The sequence below is a fragment of the Oryza sativa genome, chromosome 11 (genome assembly GCF_034140825.1).
Source record: "Oryza sativa Japonica Group chromosome 11, ASM3414082v1".
NCBI lineage: Eukaryota > Viridiplantae > Streptophyta > Magnoliopsida > Poales > Poaceae > Oryza > Oryza sativa.
The window spans coordinates 4,817,033-4,837,639 of NC_089045.1; the positions used below are offsets into that span (position 1 = coordinate 4,817,033).

Here is a 20,607-nt window from a genome sequence, read left to right on the forward strand (position 1 = left end):
CCGCTCTCCAAAACCATCAAGGGAGTCAAATTGCACCGGTTTTAATAGTTCAGGGGTCGAGATATCCGGTTTTGCGGTTTATGGACATATATTAGATTCGGGTCACTTTTAGGAGAGTCAAAGTGGACTTATTCCTTTCTCGATTTATGTAGTAAAAATAGATGGCCCGTCAGTTCGGCCCATACGGACAAGCTTTTAATGGGCCCGAGCACTGGAGGCCCACGCACGAATCTATGGCCCACATGTAAGTCCTCGTTCCATCCTCCCTCCCCCAACCCCACTGGCCCCACTCTCCCGAGTCCCCACCACCTCATCTCTCACCCCTCTCGCATGGCGTTCGCCGGCGCCACCGCCGCCGCCGCCTCTCTCTCCTCCTCCGCCCCTTCCATCCTCCTCGTCTCCGCCGTCACTCCCCCGCCCCGCCTCCTCCCCACAAGCTCCATACTCTCGCCGGTATACAGCGCCAGGCCCAAGCGGCCTCCTACTCTCTCCTGCAACGCCGCCGCCGCCACCGTCGCGGCCGCCGCTGCGGGGAAGCCCGGGTCGTGGAGGGACCTATGTAGCCTCAACGCCTGGGTGGTGCGGGACTACCGTCGCCTCGTGGACGCCGTGGGGGCGCTCGAGCCGCGGCTCCGGGGGCTCACCGACGAGCGGCTCAGGGCGAAGACGGACGAGTTCCGCGCCCGCCTCGCCCGTGGGGAGACGCTCGCCGACGTCCAAGCAGGTACTCAACCCGCCGCCGCCCGCCCGCCCGCCCAGTGCTGAAACTGCTGCATTCTGGCGTTTTTGTTTGGTCCCCATCTGATTGCGTCGGTGCGTTGCTTGCTTCTGCTGTCCAGAGGCGTTTGCCGTGGTGAGGGAGGCGGCGAGGAGGACGCTGGGGATGCGCCACTTCGATGTCCAGGTATCCTGACCTCAGCTTGGTCAGTTTTATGTTCAGTAATTGGTTGGGGATGATTGAGCATTTGAGCTGGTGTTGATTGTGGGAGTGATTCAGCTGTGTTTCCTTGATGTTTGTGTTAGATAATAGGTGGTGCTGTACTGCATGATGGGTGCATCGCGGAGATGAAGACTGGCGAGGGGAAGACGCTTGTGTCTACCTTGGCGGCTTATCTCAATGCGCTCACAAGCGAAGGCGTTCATGGTACTATCTGAGTTGATATCGTATTTTGTTGATCATCTGTCTACTTTAAGTTGTTCTGTGGAATCTGTTGCGCCATGTGCAATTAGGCATTTAGGCTTAGTGTATGACTGCACATTTTGTATTTGTAGCTGTCACATTCCATACATTGACTACTGTCTGCTGCTTCTTCACAATGTGTTAAAGAGTTAAGACATTTAGTGGATCACATCTTTACCTTGTCATTACCTTTAGATAACTACGCACAAAAGACGTGCTAGTCATTTATGTAATCACTGTTAGTATGAAATATATGCTTCTTGGTCATGTTTAAAGATCCGAACAAAGACAATTATCTAAGGTCGATTTTCTTTGTCGCGTATGCATTGATCTGTCGCACTTAGAACATTTCATATTAAGCTCTATTTATCTTTTCCTTTCATTCAGATTTTATAAGCACTGTGATCCTTTTTCAGTTGTGACTGTAAATGATTATTTGGCACAGCGAGATGCTGAATGGATGGGTCGTGTGCATCGTTTTCTTGGTCTTTCCGTGGGTCTAATTCAGGTATTGACATTATGGTGAACAATGCTTTTGTTGTACTTTCTACACCTTCCTCTTGCTGGCATTGAAATACCTGGTAGTGTTACTTTATTTTGTAGAAATCATTGGAGGCAAACATATAACATTATAACTTTGTGTCACTCTGTTTTTTTACATATCCTCAAGGCTGGTATGAAGGCTGACGAGAGAAGAGCCAACTATAGGTGTGACATTACATACACTAACAACTCGGTAAGATGTCCAATAGAGGATCAACATTTAAATAGTCTTATCACGTGGTTATCTAGATTTAGGGGACAATCTTTTTCTCCGTGGTATCTTTGTGTATTTCTTCAAGTTGACTTTGACACTTTGATTAGATGCTAATTGTGACCAGCACATACAAATACTTGTATATGTGACCTTTTACCTTCTTATTTAGTACTTTTATGGTATTATTTGGTGAGTTCTCCATACATCTAGGTTCTCAAAGATTACTCATAACTTACAGGAGCTTGGATTTGACTATCTTCGTGATAACTTATCACGGAACAAAGAACAGCTAGTTATGAGATGGTACATTTTATACTTTCACTTTTACATTGCAGAACTTTGTTCTTCATGTTTCCTTTTGATTCGAAGGGAACACATTAGGAGAAAATTTCACTATTAAAATTAACACATGATTTAACAGGCCGACACCATTCCATTTTGCAATTGTGGATGAAGTGGACTCAGTGCTTATTGATGAGGGAAGAAACCCATTGTTAATAAGTGGAGAGGTTTATTGCTAATTCTTTCTCTAGGCTTATTCTTTTAGACATTTGTTGTTTCTCAACTGGTCAAAATGTAATATATTTACCAAACTTATTGTAAGACATTTGCTAATTCCTGCCCTGTTATTAGGATAATAGAGATGCGGCACGGTATCCAGTAGCTGCTAAAGCTGCAGACCTTCTTATGGAGGGTTTTGTGAGTATTGTTCTTGTATGCCAAACCTAAGTATTACAAGGGGTCATGGTTTTCTAGTAATTGCTAAACTGTTGTATTAATTTATTCTGCAGCATTACACTGTTGAACTAAAGAGCAATAATATAGATCTCACAGAGGATGGAGTTACTTGTGCTGAGATGATTCTTGAGACAAATGATCTATGGGATGAGAACGATCCATGGGCAAGGTGCAATCACTGTTTATTTCTTTATGTAGTTTTTGTCTGAATGTGGTTTTCTTGCTTTGTGCAAGTGCAAGTATTGCAAGACAACTAATGAAGTGCATTTCTTTGTACTTTTGTGGAATGCATTAAAATTGATGAGCCCTAACCAAGCAAGGCAGAAATGTCATTGTTCTTCCATGGCAACCTTGAGTTGTTTAGAATGGATTGGTAGAGCTAAAGAATGTGAACTATACACACAGTACCCTTTGATGAAATGAAAGAAAGGGCTCCGTGTATAGCGAGCGCCTCGCCGTTTAAAAGGGAACCATAGAAACGATGAACCCACTATTTTTTAGTATAGTTAGAATTTTTTATTTCTATGCGAAATAACTGAAGGGAGTAGAAGAGAATTGTGGTTGGAAAATAATAATTTTATGCTGATGCACATCTTTTATCACCTCCACATCCAAAAAACTGCTGAACCTATAGAGTTAATGAATGCTGCTACATGATAGGTACAACCAATATAATAGCAACTTGTGCATGCATTAACTAGTGATTTTAACCATAAACTTGTCACAATGCTACAGATTTGTGATGAATGCATTGAAGGCCAAAGAGTTTTACCGCAGGGATGTCCAATATATTGTGAGGGATGGAAAAGCTCTCATAATTAATGAGGTAATATCTCTGTTTCGGTATTGTTGACAAGGATTCTGTTAGTTTCATACTTACCATAAATCCATAATACAGAGACAAAGCTGTCTGTTGCGCAAAATATTGGATAAGAGCATAACATTCTCTTTCAAAGAACCAACTCGGCAGATGTTAATTTCAAAACAAGGTTGCTTCTCTAAAGGATATGTTCACAGCAAGGCTTTTTTGGTGGATAGGAAGCAGAAATCTATCATTGTTACACTGTATCATCCTAATATCATGTAAAATTAGATTGCAGGAGTCCCAAACAATTGTCAATGTGTTAGGTACAAATATACAATGCTTTCAGTTGTATTGTTGTAAATCTGGTAGAACGTTCGAGAATAACATAGCTCTGTTAGCTCAAACCTTCATTGTATCCAGGATGTGCTATTCCTTTGTGACACTTTCCATTTCTTCAATCTTGGGGTACATCTCCTCTGGTAATGGTAGCAGTACAACACCCATCTAACAACCACTGAACAGATCCCATTACAATACACCAATGCAATTCTAATGCTGACGTGCCTTGATAGGCTTTGCAAAGTAATCTACTTTATCATGGGATGACTAAGACTTCCAATTGTTGATTTGGAACTTCATTTCATGCTTTATAGATCATAATGTGGAACCTTTCCTTCAAGGTTGTCATGCCCATCCTACAGTACTGCATTGTTCCAATTAATGGCATTAGTATCATTATTCTTACTCTTTTTGAGGTTATGTTCTATATATCCTCTTGATCTTAAATTTGCCTATGGGTCCGTTACCATTACATATTTTGGGAAGCCTATGATCTGGGACAATAATGCTAATGCTTTTCCAGCTAACTGGCCGAGTTGAACCAAAAAGAAGGTGGTCTGATGGTATTCATCAAGCAGTAGAAGCAAAAGAAGGCCTCAAAATTCAGGTCAGTATTGACTTATGCATAGCCGGTTTATACAAATGGATCTAGTATCAGATTACACCGATTAGTTTCCTTTTTTTTTAATTTATGACAATTTCTGTGACCAATGCTAATTGCAATTTCATTAGGCAGATTCAGTAATCGTGGCTCAGATTACATATCAATCGTTATTTAAGCTTTATCCTAAACTTTCTGGGATGACAGGGACAGCTAAAACAGAGGTACAGATATCTATTTAACTATTTTCTGGGTTATTTTTTACTTTTTATAATTTGTGCTCAAATGGCATGATGATGATTTTACAGGAAAAGGAATTTCTGAAGATGTTTAAGACGCCAGTTATTGAAGTGCCCACAAATCTGCCAAATATACGGGTGGACTTGCCTATCCAAGCTTTTGCAGTAAGGATTGTGATGATTAGTTCATAAAATAATATGCAGTTTCTCTCTTTGGTGACAAAAAAAAATGATCTATATCATTACTCTTTGTAGACTGCAAGAGGTAAATGGCAATATGTGCGGGCAGAGGTAGAGTCCATGTTTCATTTGGGTCGTCCAGTTTTAGTTGGCACTACAAGGTGAACTTCCTTATAGCAAATCCATTTTGTTGCAATCCAAAACAATATGTTCACGACTGCTTGAAATAACATCAAATGTACTTTATGAACTATGACTATTAGATTCCATCACCTGAATTTTGAAGTGTGCAATATTTTGATTTTATACTTTTTTCGTAGAGTGATAGTTGCTTCTGTTCATCTGTTGTAACTTGTTTCTATGGTTGTTGGGATTATGAATATATAATTGTGTAGCAAACAATTTTCACCACATCATCTTATCTCTTAGGGGGTTATGAGTTGATGGGTGGGATGCAGGAGTGCAGATCCCATGTTTGCTTTAGAGAGATTCTGCCAATTCAACACAATCCTGATTAGCTACTCTTGTATGATAGGAATACAGTTAAAAGAATTCTAAGTAGTTAGCCTAGCCCTGGCAGAGAGCAAATTTTGTGAGGATGTAACTGTATGCTCCCGTATATGTTAGTTTGTGCTTGTTTATTTGTCTGTTTTCTTGTTTGAAGCTAATGGTGTATATACCTGTTACAGTGTTGAGAGTTCAGAGTACTTGTCAGATCTTCTTAAAGCTCGCAATATTCCTCACAATGTCCTTAATGCAAGGCCAAAGGTTTGATATCTTGCTTTTAGTTCAACTTATTCCTCCTCGTTTATAGCTAATTGCATCATTCTCAACAGTATGCCGCAAGAGAAGCTGAAATTGTTGCACAAGCCGGAAGGAAACATGCTATTACAATTTCAACTAACATGGCTGGCAGAGGAACAGATATTATTTTAGGTGGTAACCCTAAGGTTAGTTATCCATACTTTTAGTCTCTTACCATTGCATTTTCTTATATCCGAAAACCACTAACAACATTATCTTCATGGTCTGATTTTTTTCCCTTTACTAGATGCTTGCAAAAGAAATTATAGAAGATAATGTGCTTCCATTTCTTACCCATGAACCCCCAGATGTTGAAACCGTAGGCGAATCCACATCCCACAAGGTGGTTCATTTTAGAGCCTTCTCCGCCTAAAAACCTCACAGGTGTTTCACACTGTTTCCCTTTATTTTCTGTAGGGTCTCTCCAAAATTAAACTTGGGCCATCATCGCTAGGCCTGCTTGCTAAAGCTGCAATCATAGGTATGTATTGAAGTATCAATGACAGTACATTATAGAACTTCTAGAAAGCTTTTATTTATTTATTTTTGTTTGGCTCACCCTTTCTTGTTACTTGTAGCGAAATATGTTCAGAGAAGCGAAAGAAATGAATGGCCTTTTCAGAAGGCAAAATCTACTATTGCTGAGTCTGTAGAAATGAGTCATACTATTGGGATGGAGAAACTGCAAGATCGCTTGGCTGAAGAGTCTGAGATGTATCCTCTTTGTGATACAATAGGACTTGCTTATCTTACTGTATTGAGGGATTGTGAAATTCATTGTTCTACTGAAGGTGCTGAGGTGAAGGCATTAGGGGGTCTCCATGTAATAGGAACTTCTTTGCATGAGTCACGCCGAATAGATAACCAAGTAAGGGGATACTTTCTACCTGCGATGCTGCTTAGGTTTTTGTATCACATGAAACCCTACGGGTCAGGTGATTTGATGTTTGAGATCAAATAATTTTAAATTTAGTAAATTAGTACTGAACTGCAAATATGACATGTTGAGATCAGATACTGCTTCTCTCTTCATTTTCTTTTTATATATAAATACAGTCGGTGATTTTGTGTTCATGTTTTGCTATTGTCTCCCCTTTGACTAGTCTGTAGTGCTCTGCAGATGTGTCACATGCAAAATTTGTTCTTCTGATACAATCTTTGACTTCTAAAGCTTGTGGAGTTACTGAATATGGCCCTGAGTTATGAAATGTTTTGCTGCTACAGTGTCATTAAATCTGTATGTTTTTTTCCCCTGTAGTTACGTGGCAGAGCTGGCAGACAAGGTGATCCTGGGTCAACAAGGTTTATGGTTAGGTATGTCTCTTCCCAAACATAAGCATTTATCTCTATAAATTTTGGCATACACTCTGATCTTATCTATTCACTTGAAACTAACTGCCCCTAATTGGTCAACCAGCTTACAAGATGAAATGTTCCGGAAATTCAATTTGGACACTGAATGGGCTGTGAGACTTATATCAAGGATAACAAATGATGAAGACATAGCTATTGAGAGCAATGCTGTTGTAAAACAGGTCATACTGCCTTTTTCTAGCCATGCTGAACGTTAGCAATTCAGTGTTTCTTTTGTTTTGATATGACAGTGTTTTGTCTTGTTTACATGCATTGCCTTTTCAAATGCAGCTTCTAGGTCTTCAAATCAATGCAGAAAAGTATTATTTTGGTATTAGGAAAAGTCTTGTTGAGTTTGATGAAGTCTTGGAGGTATATTATTATTCCCAGTTAACATACTTATCCCTACTTCTATACCCAATTTGAGTATTTGAACTCTGATTTATTTTACTGGTAGCCACACACTACTGTTAATGTGCATGCCCCTCTTGAGTGTTGATTCATATCAACTGTGCTGTGTGCTACTTTCTAATCCGGAATTCTATACCAAATGGTTTTGCTTTCATTGTGCTTATTACTGGGGCCTTAATTCCCCAATTGACATAACTTGGCTAAGTTCTTAGCCAAATTTTGTATTTTTTCTTCCTTGCATACTTATTAACAGGGCACTGTTTATATTATTGATAGGTACAAAGAAAGCATGTTTATAACCTTAGACAGGTTATATTATCAGGTGACTCTGAAAGCTGCAGTGAGCAAATCTTTCAGTAAGTTTACCTTCTCTTATTAAATTCAAAATGTAGCTAATAAAATGGTTAACCAAGAGCTAGACACATTCAGACATATTCTAACATAGTCATTCTCTTGGATCAAAACTGCAGAATAGATAATATATTTTTAAGGGTATAGATGGATAGAGATAATCTATTTAAAGGGTTTAGCCTGATAGGTTTCAGAAGCACGTTACTGACTGGGATATCATTGTGTCCCTTGAAATACTTATAGGTACATGCAAGCTGTAGCTGATGATATTATCTTGGGAAATGCTGATCCCCAGAAGGTACTTCAGCAGATCTGATTCTTAAGTTCCTTTCTAGGATGCATATTTTTGTTCTATATCAGTTGCTCACCTTACCTTTTCTTCAGCCTCCTAACACGTGGAAGTTGGCAAACCTTTTGGACGAGTTTGGCAGTCTAGGTGGAACGTTACTTGATGGTAATAGACATGATATTTAGCCCCTGCTAATATTTAGTAGATATCCTGACCTTGAGATGCTTTGCAGAACCATTCAAGGAAATTCAAGAGGAAGACTTGCTATCATCACTTGAGCAAATTCATGAATATGGCCCTGTGAATGTTGATAATTTTACTCTTCCAAATATGCCAGTATCACCTAATTCATTCAGAGGAATCTGGAAGAGAACATCTTCAATGATGCGGTGGCTTGCCATATGTGTTGATGATGCATCGAAGTGAGTTGTGACACCATTTATGCTTTTGCTTGAAGTGTGGTTTTACATCCATCTACAGTTACCAATAGTTTTTCTGTACTCCGTGACAAACAATCCAGGAAAGGAAGATACACGTACATTGTCAATATGCTTCGCAAATATTTTGGGGATTTTCTAATAGCTACATACTTGGATGCTGTGCAAGAGTCCCGTTATGATGATGCATACATTCGAGGAATTGAGGTTTGCTTCTATCACTAATTTGTTTATGCAGTTTTGTTGGAGATAAAACCCAACTAAACCTGTGTATTCTGTGGAGGTCTATATTGGGCACTTCGCAATCAACGAATCATTCTGGGCGTAATGTTATTCTATGTTCATTTTTAAGTCCTGAACAATCTATGTATTGCAGATTATTAGTTCTACAAGCAAATATGTGATTAAAATGAAAAAAAAACCCTCAACTTATGGGCTAATGTGATCATGCCAACTATAGGGAATTACGGTGTTTATTGACAAATGCTATGCCTTGTTGATATGACTGTACTCTTTTTCTGTAATCAAAGCATATTTGTTGCCCACTATCTTCATTTTCCTTGAATTGCAGAGGGAAATACTACTGAAGACTCTTGATACTCTGTGGAAGGACCATTTGGTGAACATGAACAAGCTTAGTTCTGCGGTAGTTCCAATATGTTCCTTTAAATCTTCTGATTTACTCTTCTCCTGTCACAGCTTTCTGGTGTTGATTTTGATTTTCTTTTTCTAGGTGAATGTGCGGAGCTTTGGACATAGAAACCCTTTAGAAGAATACAAGATTGATGGTTGTCGGTTCTTCATCTCGATGTTGGGTGCCACACGGAGATTGACAGTGGAATCACTACTCCATTACTGGTCATCTCCAATGGAGTCTGAGGAAATCTTCAATACAGGTGATAAATAGCCAAAAGCATCATCATATCATATAAATTTCTCAAGAGAACGCGTATCAGATACTTCCTGAAATTGTGATGCATGGCTCTTCAATATTCCTCATACCGGTATGTGTTTTTGGCCAAAATCACCTTACATGATTCATGAAAACTTTGAATCAACAGCTTGACTCCTTTTTTTTCCTCGAAGCAGCTTTGACTCTTGAGTCAGTCACAATGAGCTTTCACATGAGTAGATCCCCTGTTCCCCAGGAGTCTAGGTAGTTTAGGCACTTACTTTATTTTAGCAGAATTACTAAGCGATAGCACCACATGACATAGAATTAGACCCTGTGTTCACTCTGTAAAAATCAGAACTTGATATGAAGGGAGTTTTTATGCTAATGCTAGCTGCGAAGCCTGTACAAATTTTGACTTGCGCTCACATCTTGATGCAAAAGAATAGGGTTCTTCATCAAGAAAGCGGCTGTACTTGTAACGTAGGAGTACAAATTGATAATTGTCCACATTGTATTACCCATATCACCATTGTTATCCCCACAGGTCCACTTTGTACTTTTGCATGCGAGTGAAATGTATACCGACAATGTATGAATTTCAACCTTTTCAAGTACTGGGCACAGAGAGACCTCTCGTTTGCTCACCTCTTGTCAAATGAGTGCATGTGGAATCTCTTTACTTGTGGACAATGAACTCTTGCCCTTCATGTGCTAGTGGCAGCATTTAACGTTGTGTGAGTTGCTGCCTTTTCATGATGATGATAAGTCAATCGCCCGAGGTCTGCATTGCCATGCTTTCACATTTGCAAAATACCTTCCCAACCCTGTACATGAGACTGATACTTATCATATATTTTGGTATTTATTTGTACCTTGTATTTGTACTGTTGAGTACTCTACAATTGCATTATCACTATGGAAAATACCAGTTGATCTTATACACTGTTTCCATTTCTATAGCTATTCATGCCATTTAATTGCTATAGCTTGATGAGCCAAAGTGATTTTAAGTCCTGTTAGAGAGAAGATTTTAAGCCAATGGGGATAAGGTGCTGCTTGCTGATGATGACCCATGCAACACGCAGTGCTATGAGTGTTTCTTTTTGGATGTTTTGGAGTAGCTATCAAAGAAGCCATCAGACATGTTGCACATATAAAAAGTATGAGAGGATTTCTCTTGCCTTACACGCGTTTGTTTCGCGTGGGCGGCTTGCCCACTCCTTTTAAGCATTGCTTTCATCACTTTCTCAAGAGTGTGCCTCTGACATCATACTGATGATGTGCTATATTGAAATCATTGCCTGTGCTTGTTAAAAAAAAAAGGTTGGGATGGCTAGAAGGAGCTAGCCATCCAATGGAATTAAGATAGGAGGAGCCACATATTTTCAACCCTTCATTTAATCCAGGCGGAAGGTGAGGAGTTCAGAAATCGAACCCTGGCTGCAACGTTCACACTGAACGCTTGTGCCAACTGCGCTAGAAGCGCATCTCATTGCTTGTGCTTGTTATCCTATTACTACCTTCGTCATAAAATATAGTAACCTGGTATTGAATTTGAAACAACCGAGTACTATGAATTTGGACGTATTCATCTAGATTCGTAATAGTAGGTTGTGTCTAATTCGTTATTGCTATATTTTGGGACGGAGAAGTATGTGTCATCAATAGTAATCTAGTTATCTGGCATAGTTGGGTGGTTTGGATTTTGGATGGATGACTTCCAAGCTTGTTTCAGCATATATCTAATATGAATCATTTTGACTTATTAATGATGCACCACACTTTATCTCATGTTAGTTGTGTATTGTCATCAATCATCATTGCTCACCAAATAAACTAGCATGATACAAGTAATCAACAGTTAAACAGAAAAGCAAATTTGGCTAGAGTCTGAGCTAGTATAAAAAATGGATTAATTTCTTGTGGCATTATATTCCCATCACCAACATACAAGAATGTGATGAACAACATGACAACAGCTATTGCCTCACTGGTAGGGAGTCAGCAGCATCCACAACTTTTATGATTTCAAATTAAGTTCCGAAGCACTGAAGGAGACTTCTAGTGGACTTGGACCAAGACCAGAAGATCTCCATCATTGTAATTGTATGTCCTAGCGTTGGGACACGAGTACATGCAAATGTTTGTTCTCGAGGATCTTGACCGACGTTTGCACTGTACTTAGTCGTGTCGTCGCCGACGCACTTCATCTTCCCAGCCAACCTCTCACAATCTCTATCTTGATGTATATGATTATATCATGCATACTAATCGACATTGGCATGAGCCGTTCGATCAGAAACCAATGGCGTGGATCGCATGTTGGATGAAGGAGGTCACACTCAGAAGAAGGGGATGGGATTGATAGGAGCCTCCTGTACCTCTCGATCGATGTGAGCCGTCCATCTGGTGTTCTTAGCCTGATCGAACGGCTCAGGTATGGTTTAGCATCATATGACATTACAATGTTTTACTGGTCAAGTGAGGGTACAGACACACAGTGACTTTCACTGTATTATTGTCCTGATGGTCATTAGTTAGTAGGTCCAACATCTGTAGATCTGAAGCAGTAATAATGCAACAAAAAGCATGTAAATTCCTCGGATTTTTTTTCACTGTTTGGCACAGACTTTTGAAGCATAAATTGGCAGTCTTCGCCGAGGGATGATGGATTGAAATCGACTCACATATGATAGGCTCATAGGCAGGCATCAACAGCTAGCTTGGCTTTGAACGAAGACCATGACCACATCTACATCTGGTCAAAGCCTTTGAAGTTCAGTAGTTGACAGTATGGGCCTTTGTCGACAATAGTTAGTTTATTTACCCATAAATCATCAATGACATGTGTCCTTAGGACCCATGTGGCATAGACAGAGGGTAGCGAATCATCAACAGATAAATTTCGCTAAATAATGGGACACCAAATTAAATTTTCCTCTTGTTTGATGAGTACTTTTTTTAATTTATGCGGAGTTAATTACTTTATATAAGATAATTAACTAAAGATAATCCAAATCAGAAATTATCATGCAGTTTTCATACTTATCATGTCATATAAACACTATGTATAGAGATTATATATCTAATGTGGTTTCTTCAAAAATAAACAGTTTTGCTATAAATCTTTACAGATTTTTGGGTAAAAAGTTCAAATCTTGGATTACACAAATCAACGCTTGATTAGCATGGTAGTGTTCATTGAAAATATTTCTTTGAAAGTTGGGAGTCTATTGTCGTACTAATACATCTGAAAAAGATGTAGGAATCCATATAAACAAATTTAAGTATAGGTAATTAAACAAATTTAAGTATAGGTAATTAGTATATATATTAGTTACATCATAATCACATTATACTTACACTATAATTATAAACTAATTACATATGTAATTTTGAGATACATTTTAGTGTATTTACAATGTAAATATATGCAAACTATTTTTTGGTGAAAAATATGGCGCCATAAATATAGATACTCCCAAAATAAATTCTCATCTAATCACCTCTCTTTTCTCTCCTTTCATCAACCTATCTTCTTGTTTTTATTATTGGTTCTTGTGTAAAGCTAATTTCTTACATGAGAAATGGTCCTTCATCTTTTCTCTCTCACTAACTATTTTACCATCTTAGTTTTTTTTTTTTAACTTAAGTGACAATATATTTAAGGGGATGTTCACTGGCTGAGGTGAAAGGTTGGGGCTGTCCTAACAACTCTTGGTCTATGCATTAATGAAAATGTACACAACCAATACATTGCCATATCTAAATATGCCGAACCAAAATAGCTGCAAATCTATACTATCTACATAGTTGATGCCTACTAACTTCTAAAACTCAATATACAAGTGTGTTATATCATCACTGACTAGAAATTATTAATAATAATGCATTAACACGATCTAGCATAATTAAGTTTTTCTTTTGCGAGGACCTCAGTAAGAATTTTTATCATTTTGCAAAAAAAAACTGATCGCCATCCACCTTCTCAGTTGCTCAGATCCGTATAAATGCTGCTAATTTATCATTTGTATGAATTACATTTTTTTTTGTCATATCGAACTAAAAGATCCAGCAAGCAAATCCACCTTAATATATAAACAAAACGTTGTTGTCATACATGGCAAGCTAGTTACCTAGAGAATATTTTTTTCTCCTTTTTATTTCTTAGCCATAGGTTTACAATATTCGTATTCCACGGGAAAAGAGAGAATGACGATTTTGATCCTGACACATGGGATGGTAAGAATATGCTCTACTCTTAATGAGTTGATGTAAATGTAGTAACATGAGGGAAACCTTAATTACTCTTTCCATTCTAATTCGATATAACAAGTTAGTATCGAATTTGACATAATAAAGTACTATGAATTTGAATTGGAAATATATGTAAATTCTTAGTATTACCAGGTTGTTCTATTTGGGAAGAGAGTGAATATTTTAATTCAGCTTGCCAAGAAAAATATATTATTTCAGTTTTTCACACCCACACGGCAGGGAAAATTAATTAAAGGAAGAAAGAAAAGAGGTTATAAGAAAATGCCAGTAGTAGGGATCTATAGAATTTAACAGGATTCAATGCAGTAACTGTCAGCAACATGTCTTTAGTTCTTTACCCCACCAGTTGATTGATAGATACATTAAATTAAAGAACAGTGTATTCTAGAAGGTAGAATTATATCACCCAATAAAAAACTACTCTATATGCTCCAAAATATAACAACTTCTAGCATTTAGAATTTGTCTTCAAATATAACAATTTCTCCATCAACATTCTCTTCTCTACCAATTATAACCCTTCATCATTTATTTTTCTCACATACTTATATTTTTCAACCAATCACGATCTCTCGTCATTTAATCCAACCTACTTTCTTAATAACCGTGTCCACTTAAAATATTTTATATTCTGAGACGATGTAGTACTGATCGAAATCACTGGAGAAATTATTTCCCTGAAACAAGAGAGGATCCCGATCCATAATTCCACTTGGGTACTCTAATTCAGTGGTAGTTGAACATATTATTATACTACTCCCTCCATCTCATAATATAAAAACCTAGAATCGGATGGGATATTTCGTACAACGAATCTGGATAGATTGCTATATTATGGGACGGAGAGAGTATCATACAGAGTTACAAATACAACATTGAGCTCCATCTATTTGGAGTTTAAATGCTTAATTAGGATTATTGCCGCGAAACAATTTAATTTTGTAAAGAAAGGGAAAACGTTCAGGCTCCAAATAGGGCCTAGATGTATTTCTTGTGATCAAACACACCAAAAATTTGAATATAAGACCATCAATATTTCAAATGAAAATAAAACAACCCATTAGAAAACGCTGAAAAAAGGCTATATATATGCTGTAAAAACCAGAAGAGAAATTTTAAACAAGCAATTCCCCATAATTAGTTGAAAAGATTTTAAATAAACACAATGTTCTCAGAATATAATTTGCCCACTACTAAATTTTTTTATTTGATTGCATATAACAATAAGTACTGCTCCAGATGCTAATCCTAGGGAAAATCCATGAAATGCCATTGACAAACACCCTAATCCAAGAAATGCCATCGACGAACGCGACTTCCAGCAAATGCCATCGTACGAGCCATTTTGTCCCAAAAATGCCATCGCCGTCACTTTCACTCTGTTAGACACCGTTAATTTTGTCAAAATGACCAAATTACCCTCCTCAACAAAGGATAAATCCCCTTCTCTTCCATCCCATCGCCGGCCACTATTCCTCCCCTCCACTTCAATCGCCAGCTCCCGATGGGCGACAGCGGCAAGGCGACGCTCCCAGGCGGTGGCACATCAGTTCCAGGCGTCGACGCGACGGGCGGCGAGGAGGTGGCAGGCGGTGGCGCGGGGCTCCCAGGCGGCGGCGCGGTGGTCCCAGGCGGCGCCTGTGGCAGCGGTCCCAGGCGTCGACGTGACGGGCGGCGAGGAGGTGGAAGGCAGCGGAGCGTCGGTCCCAGGCGGCGGCGCGTCGGCAGCAGGCGTCCGCGCGGTGGTCCCAGGCGTTGACGCGACGGGCGGCGAGGAGGTGGCATGCGGCGGCGCGGTGGTCCCAGGCGGCGGCGCGTCGGCCGCAGGCACGGTGGTCCCAGGCGACGGCGCCTCGGCAGCAGGCATCCGCACGACGGTCCCAGGCATCGACTCATTGGGGGAGGTTGGCCGGTGATGGCGAAGCTGCTCTTCTTCTGCTGCCGCGCGGCCGCCGCCGTGCCGGGCCACTTTGCGAGCACGCGGTGGCCGTCGCCAGTGGCGGATCCACCTCCCGGACAGGTCGGGCGGCCGCCCGTGCTCCGTCGATGTCGTCTTCACTACGAATAGCTGTCAACACCTATCAAAATTAGTCGATCACCGAAAAACGCTATTACTCGCCCGGGCTCAACGATGCCGCTAGCTCCGCCACTGGCCGTCGCTGGCGCAGTGTACGACGACATCGTGGGCGCGTACCGCGGGTTCATGCCGTCGCGGACGCGCGCGTTCCTCGTCATCCACCATGGCCCGCTCGAGCCGCACGTCCGCTGCCCCTACTGCGGCGCCCACGTCTGGAGCATGACCGCCGCGGGGCTCGCCCGCCTCTCCTCCTCTTCCTCCAGCGACGGCGAGCGAAGCGCCGACTCCGACTCCAACCACAGCGACGACGAGTCATTCGCCGCCGCTGACGTGAGCCTCCCACTTCCTCTGGCTAGCCGCGTGTCAGGCCGGCGCCTTCGAGGCAGGCCGGCCATGTGACGCATCAAGCATTAGCGGTAGTTTTTTTTTTACCGGTGGATTGGGATAGTATTATTTGGAGTGAGGGCAATTTAGTCATTCTTGTAAAATGTTTTGTTCTAATGGTGTGGACTAACGGTGTGATGGCATTTCTGGGAGAAATAGGCTTGTACGATGGCATTTTCAGGAAGTTGCGTTTGTCAATGGCATTTCTAGGATCAAGGTGCTTGTCGATGGCATTTTATGGATTTTCTCCTAATCCTAAAAGAATACCAATAAAATATAGGTATGCAGTGTCTTTTCTGAGAGTGTGTTCATACTCACCGAATGCATATCTGAGCCCAAACCGGATTCCATATTTTATTGACCTACCAGAATGCAGTCCTTATCGTTGATCAAGCAGATGTTTATTTCAGAGATAGCATGTGTTGATTTTGACCCAACATTAAAAAAAAAGTCACTTGAGATAGAGAATGACGACTTATGAAAATACAAAGTTTTTCCAAGTTCTTTAACAAAATAAGTACTCCTACTTGGTTTTCACCACATTAGTATATATCTAAATGTTCATTTCACCGCTGGAGATTTTTCACAAAAGTGCCCAGAAAGGTAGGGATGTTCCTTCATACAAAGAGGCTAGTTTGGGACCCCTCCTGACCCTTTTTTGAGAGCATCCACATGCAAAGGTCAAATTAACCCCAATAGGAAGTGCATATGTACTTAATATAATGTTGGTAAGTATAAGATGTGATGGCCACTTAAAATCTCCACTACATGTACTAATTGACGCCAGTTTGCATGCACACACATGAAGATTATTACCACATGCACAAAAAAAAAAAAAGATTGAAAGTAACTTGAGGAGAAACGACCAGGGTCTTTCAGCTAGCTCCACAAGGTGATGGGCTAGTTGGACTGGTTTCGAGGTCTCAATCCTTCTATTTATTTGATATTATGTCATTTCCTAATATTCACATTTTTAAAGTAACTTGAGGAAAGTACAACACATACATGATAATAAGCATTTGTAATATACCAAGAATTTTATGTATCTCAAATAAATGAAATACATGAGCTTCATATGTGAAATGGGCAGACTGATGACCAAAATGTCAAATTTGTTGTGGTGTTTCCAATAGTTTCTTTTTTCGAAACTGGTTTTCATTAGGTAAGTTTTGCTCTTAGGACTACTAACTGTGGTAGTGTGCATTACATATGTACTATGGCATGTGGAGATGCAAACCTACGGTAGTTATTAAAGCTTTAGTTCTATGCTTATCTCCTAAATTCATAATAGATTCTCTCAAAATTCAGTGAAAATTTTGAAGATATATAAACGAGTTTAGCCTTATTCTTGAATTTTCATGGCTCCACCACCTGCTCATATTCATTCCGATGGATGCTTTGGCATTGAACAAGAAGTTGAGAATTCTAATATGAGATTGCCATCAACCATGGCAACACAAGCCGCAATTTTGGATGAGAAGTTGAGATCCCAAACAACCCTTCTTGCCAAATAAATAAATAAATAAATCTGTACCACTAGACATCAAACAACTTATCATCTTACGGAGTACTATAGGTGTCCAAACGGGCGGCACGGCCCGGCCCGGCACGGGCACGGGTCCGGCACGGCCCGTTTCGGCACGGCCCGTTAGGCACGGCTGATGAAACGGGCCGTGCCGTGCCGGCCCACGTGCCGAGCCGCCGGCCCAAGCACGGCCCGTGGATGGCCGGGCCGTGCCCGTGCCGGCACGGCACGCCTGCGGCCCACGGGCCGTTCGGGGCACGGCGGCCCGTGAAGGCAGGCCGGCAGCTGAGCTGCACTGGCCGCCAGGCCGCCAGCCCGCCAGCCGCCAGGCCGCCAGTGCACAGTGTTTTTTTTAAAAAAAAAAGCAAAGGAAATGTATAAGGAAAAAAAATTAAAAATGGAAATAAAATGTTTAAAAAAAGTAATGATTTACTAATGTTAAAAAATGAAAAAATGGTATTTAAAAAATGGAAATAAAAGTTTTTTAAAAAAGTAATGATTTGCTAATGTTAAAAAAAAGAAAAAATGGTATTTTTTTGTTGTGTTGAAAAATTTAAAAATATAGATTGTGATTCATTATTTTGAAATAATTTAAAGATAAATCCACACTTGCGAAAATATTGCAAAAGAATTTGTTAAAAATAGTAATGACCTTTATTGATGTTTATATCATTACAGGATACAATGATACATGCTGCCTCGTTAAAAACTTTGTCATGTAAAAACTCATAAGGGAAAATGAGAAAACCATGACAAAGAAAAGAGTACAGCTCAAAGGTCAGAACTACTTCTAACAAAATTCTACTGGGGTTGGTCTGGATCCAGGTAGAGTTGCTCGAACTGGGCGGCCAATTCTTGGTTGTCCGCAGTGTATTGGGCATGTTGTCGAGCAAGCTCCCAGTCTTTAACGCTTAGTAGCATTTCGACGTGGTCGCTGCGCAGAGTCGTCCTCCAGTCTTCGATGATTCGGCCGCATAGACTGAAGGCCGATTCGGAGGACACCGTCGACACGGGCACCGTCAACACATCCCGTGCTAGTTTTGAAAGCACAGGATATGTTATCTTGTGGTCATTCCACCACCCGAGGACGTTGAAATCTTGTGCTTCGTGGTGGATGGCGTCGCTGTCCAAATAACCGGACAACTCTTCGGCCACAACATGCGAAGAGGCGTCTCCACTTGTAGCCGACGAACTGCCACCACCTTGGATTGAAGACGATCCACCCCAAATCCTACCCCACTGTATCTTCTTCTTACCTGTAGTGGGGATAGGAGGGGGTCTCTGCTGGCGAACTTCCTGAAACTTTACTTCATATCTTCCAAAAACCTCATATAATTTACGTCTAACCTCAGTATAAAAAGAACTATAATCTACACCTATAGTATCTCCAACAAGTGATAAAATAGCAGACAATCCCCTTAATTTACACCTAGGATCTAAAACAAAAGCAAAAGCATACAACATAGGTATATTTTTCCAATATTTCAAATATTTTTGTTTCATGTGAAAGACAGGTTCAGTTAGAACGTCATCATTTTCGTATTCTTTAAATAAAGTAGCAATTTCAAGAAGGTTGTGCAAAATTATATTAGCAGTTGGATAATAAACTTGTGACAAAGTTAGAGTACAATCATAAAAAGTTTCTAGAAATTGGTGAAATTTTTGGACAATTGCCCAAACATGCTCGTTCAGTACTGAAGACCCGTCACTGTTTCTTGGGCCACCACGTGACTGAACAAAATCAGAAAGTAAACTACTATAAGGTAAAACAACTTTTAACATTAAATACGTTGCATTCCACCGATGCTCTGCATCGGTGGCAAACTTACGAGCTTTCACACCGGCCGCATTGCAAAACCTCTTCCATGCAGCAATCCGCGGGTTAGAAGCAGTTAACCACGCGATTGCTTGACGAACAGCATCGATGTGGTCACCTACCCTCTTCATGCCAGTCTTAACAATCAAATTAATTATATGACATGCACAACGCTGATGGAGTAGAAAAGATTGAGCATACACACAAAATAAAGGTTGCAATATTTCAATAGCCCTAGAATTAGCAGATGCATTATCTAGGGTGACAGCAAATATTTTATCAGCAAGATTAAATTCATTAATTACTTCCCTAATTCTTTCAGCTATGTTTTCTCCTGTATGTGAGACATCTATTAACCTAAGCCCTAAAACTCTCTTTTGTAATTGCCAATCATCATCAACAAAATGAACAACTACGCTAAGATAATCCTCTCTAGCTCTACTACTCCATATATCTGAAGTAACACTAACAGAGAAAGTACATGTACTAAACAGTTCCTTAAGTGCAGTTGCTTCCTTGTGATAAACATTCTCTAAATCTCTAGTTGATGTTTGCCTACTCACAGCTTTAAACCTAGGGTTATGAGATTGCTGAATGTAATGTTCAAAAGCAGGGGACTCCCCAAAGTTCAGGGGTAAATCTTGCCGGGCGATTAACCGGACAAGAGATTCCCGAGCAACCATGGGATCGTACTCCCAACTGCGTACCGTACCGTCTGGGTTTACCATAAGTTGCTGCTGCCGGAGTTGTATTCCTTGCTTCTTGGCACACGACTCCGCATGGCGCTTGAGGTGACCTGTACCACCAGAAGAACGAGCAGATAAAATTTGCCTACATATTCTACAACGGGCTTTCGATACCTCCCTTCCGTCGGGGCATGTTTCCTTTATCTCGTCGAAGTTTTGCCACACACCGGAGGTTCTCGATCTCTTCGAGCCGGTGTGTGTCGAAACACTTCCGCTCGCGGTTCCGGAAAATCCTTCCGAAGCTGTCGCCGCCTGAACCGGTACCTCCTCAACGACAGCCGTATGAACCGGTACCTCCTCCACAGATGGTGGAGTTGGAGCCGATCCGGAGGTATTGTCAAACCCCGACATGTAGTTGGGGTCGAAATCACCCAAGGTGAACGACGGCGACTGGTATGGAAA

The 20,607-nt window shown here is 40.5% G+C and overlaps 2 protein-coding genes across 4 annotated transcripts; both read left to right on the forward strand.

Moving 5' to 3' along the window:
- The first annotated feature begins 304 nt into the window (after positions 1–304).
- LOC4349987 (protein translocase subunit SECA2, chloroplastic) lies at positions 305–10,023 on the forward strand. 3 transcript variants are annotated; one of them, XR_001540878.3, is made up of 30 exons: positions 305–724; positions 840–904; positions 1,024–1,144; positions 1,597–1,688; positions 1,851–1,916; positions 2,176–2,240; positions 2,359–2,446; positions 2,571–2,636; positions 2,729–2,844; positions 3,411–3,501; positions 4,343–4,426; positions 4,552–4,644; positions 4,729–4,824; positions 4,915–5,000; positions 5,529–5,607; positions 5,676–5,789; positions 5,891–5,986; positions 6,061–6,124; positions 6,222–6,511; positions 6,902–6,957; positions 7,061–7,178; positions 7,288–7,368; positions 7,684–7,763; positions 8,002–8,056; positions 8,143–8,212; positions 8,280–8,469; positions 8,568–8,691; positions 9,056–9,130; positions 9,218–9,488; positions 9,574–10,023. XR_001540878.3 is itself a non-coding variant. In XM_015759620.3 (29 exons), exons 1-29 carry the CDS (start codon positions 331–333, stop codon positions 9,389–9,391), a joined length of 3,189 nt encoding a protein of 1,062 aa, XP_015615106.1. In that variant the 5' UTR covers positions 305–330; the 3' UTR covers positions 9,392–10,023. The 3 variants fall into 3 exon arrangements, 2 of the variants coding, with proteins under 2 accessions (XP_015615106.1, XP_015615107.1); XM_015759620.3 differs by having other exon boundaries at positions 9,218–10,023; XM_015759621.3 differs by having other exon boundaries at positions 1,626–1,688; positions 9,218–10,023.
- Positions 10,024–15,440: 5,417 nt separating this feature from the next.
- On the forward strand, positions 15,441–16,133 carry LOC112936822 (EID1-like F-box protein 3). The gene is made up of 3 exons (XM_026021117.2): positions 15,441–15,640; positions 15,678–15,735; positions 15,810–16,133. Exons 1-3 carry the CDS (start codon positions 15,441–15,443, stop codon positions 16,131–16,133), a joined length of 582 nt encoding a protein of 193 aa, XP_025876902.1.
- The last annotated feature ends 4,474 nt before the right edge of the window (positions 16,134–20,607 follow it).